Here is a 2462-nt window from a genome sequence, read left to right as displayed (position 1 = left end):
CTTCATCACGCGTGATACTGGATTATAGCGCTCTTGCTATAATCGTGACACTTGTCACTGGTAGACCCACTTGGGTTACGATTGCACCGATTGGTGATAATTCGCGTTGACGACTATATCTTCGGACCGTACAGACTTCTGTACGGGTCATCCTAACGCAGAGGCATTTAGCCTCTTCTCATTCACTAATCGGTAGTTTTCACTACCACCTAAACAGTGGAGGTGGATACAACACGGAGGTCCAACGCTCCTCTAGGTTTCTGGCGTGTTTGTACTCGGTCGTATAGCGTTCACGTGTTTCGGTTGCACGGCGATCCAGGAGGCGGAGTTCGGCCGCCAGGTCGGGGTCCAGCTTGGTTGCTGCCATGAACTGTTTGACGACTCGTGTTCGTTCATCGGGTGTGGTAGAGAGCGGGCGCAGGAGGCGGATGTGGTCGAGTGTCTTGTAGCGGGTGAGCAACACGTACATGGTTGCACGCTTGAGGCCACCGGGCGGGACGGAAAGGTCTGCGACCCAGCATTCTTCCTTGAAGCTACGGCCCTGTACGAAGTAGTCGGTGACGGCGTAGTAGTCACCAAGCGGTACATTGACTCGACGTACATTTTTGGTGGTGGTGCCGGTGTTGGCGGCTGGCACGGTGATGTTTGCTGCCGGCGAGGGCCGTGGTACGATGGCGAAGGCAGCACCTTTGGCTGCGAAGTCCGATAAGTCTGCTAGCACCGCTTTGGGTGCGTGCCCTTTAATGGGACGGACCAAGACGGCTGCAGGTAGGTAGTGGAGGCGCCAGTACGGGCCGCGGCCGTCGTCGGGCGGTTCACGGCTGTCGGTAAGCAGGCCACACACCTCGACTTCATTGTTGTGGCACGCGCCGGCGTCGGCAGCTGTGGTGTCGAGTAGGGTGTAGCGTGCACCCTCGTAGTACCAAGTGTCGGCGGTGGTGTGGTCGAAGATGGCGTCTTTTACTCGCATTGCGACAGCCTTTTCGACGTGTGAGAGCGCCTGTTGTTGGGTTGCGCCATGTTGCCTAACCGGGACGTGGTCCGCATTCCAGCTGACCAAACGCACTCCTTTGCGGCGCGCCTGGAGCATCAGGAGGCGTGTGTTGAGCGCGTGCCTGGGTTCGTTCCGTTGCAGCATGACGCGGGGTTCGAGGTCTGTGAGATCGGACAAATCTGTGATGACGCGTTGGTTGAGTGCGTCTACTAGATCTGCGACACGTGCTTCAGTGGTTGGAATGCCGCCGAACATGGTTGTGAAGCGGGTAAGCTGCTGGCCAGATGGGCTGTTGTCTTGCCGCTGCTGTTTCTGCAGCATGAATACGGTGCCGCCGAGCTGACGGTACAGGTTGAAGCCGTCGTGTAGGCGGGTGTGCGTCTGTGGCACTGGGCGACGAGTGCGACGTGTGGAGGTGGTGGCGCGACGGTTGCCGGTGTCGTCGTCTGCGTCAGTGTTGTCATTGTTGCTGTCATCAATACGGTGACCTCGACCTTCGTCAAGCGAAGCTGGTGTGCGTTGTGCTGTCGGTGCCGAGGGAGTGAACTGGGGGTTTCGCTCAACGTCGGCGGCGTAGCGGTACGGTGGTGAACCGCCTGGCTGAGGGTGCTGTAGCAGGTCGCCGATTCCGCCCGCGGCACGGCCGGATAAGACGCGGCTGCTGTCATGGGCGGGCCCAAGGTGTGGCGGAGGCGGCAGAGTGGCTGTGCAGGAGTGGCTGATGGCGCCGAGGTGCTCGTGGCTTTGCATGCCAATTTCGTCGATGAGCACAGCGCCGTCGCCGACGTTGCATTTTACTTGAAGGCCAGCATGTGCGCCGCGCTTAGGAAAGTTGGTGCCACGGGAGCCACTTTGGCTGGCTGAGATGCCGAACATGGAGTGGGTAGATAGGCTGCGATGGACTGGGGTGTTGAACGCGATCGCGGCGGCCCAAGAGTATGCGCACGTGGCGGCCCAGTCAGGACTGTCATGTTGGTACGTGTACCACAGCAGTGCGTGTACGAACTGAGTCTTGCCTGTGCCCGGAGGACCCATGACGAGCATTTGCGGTGGGACACCTGGATCGGGTTGGTTGCGGCGGTCGAAGTAGCGTGCCATGAGCATGAATGGCACGGCCTGATCCGGCGCCAGGGTAAACAGCTCGATGGTTTCATCGATGGTCGGCGGCCGTGCTAAACGCAAGTAGGTTGGCATTCCCGCTGTGATACGGTCAGATTGTTGGGTGCCGTTTACGAGTACCGCTACGAGTGGGTAGCCGGGGCGGCGATCCAATTGCAGACGGGGTGTCCGTTCAGTGGTGGTCGGCGTGGTTGTGGTGCCTTCAGAGACGACTAGATAGCGCCTCAGGCGCTTAGAAGCTTCACTTAGCAGCGCGACGTCAGTGGCCCGTACACGGCGAATGAAGGGGTTGGTGTTCGCGCCGAGTGCATCANGGAGAGGAAGTACACGGCAACGGCGAGCTGCACCG

At 59.6% G+C, this 2462-nt stretch overlaps 1 protein-coding gene across 1 annotated transcript in view; it reads right to left on the bottom strand.

Annotated features, from left to right (window-relative positions):
* Window positions 1-202: 202 nt before the first annotated feature.
* VOLCADRAFT_101022 (uncharacterized protein) overlaps window positions 203-2462 on the bottom strand; it is a gene marked incomplete at both ends in the record, with an annotated part of 12113 nt that continues 9853 nt past the window's right edge. Inside the window, one exon of the mRNA XM_002959489.1 lies at window positions 203-2235. Coding sequence (XP_002959535.1) covers window positions 203-2235 — 2033 coding nt within the window. The remainder of the gene's footprint in view (window positions 2236-2462) is intronic.

Source organism: Volvox carteri, assembly GCF_000143455.1.
Source record: "Volvox carteri f. nagariensis unplaced genomic scaffold VOLCAscaffold_293, whole genome shotgun sequence".
NCBI lineage: Eukaryota > Viridiplantae > Chlorophyta > Chlorophyceae > Chlamydomonadales > Volvocaceae > Volvox > Volvox carteri.
This window is presented reverse-complemented; position numbering and strand designations above follow the sequence as displayed.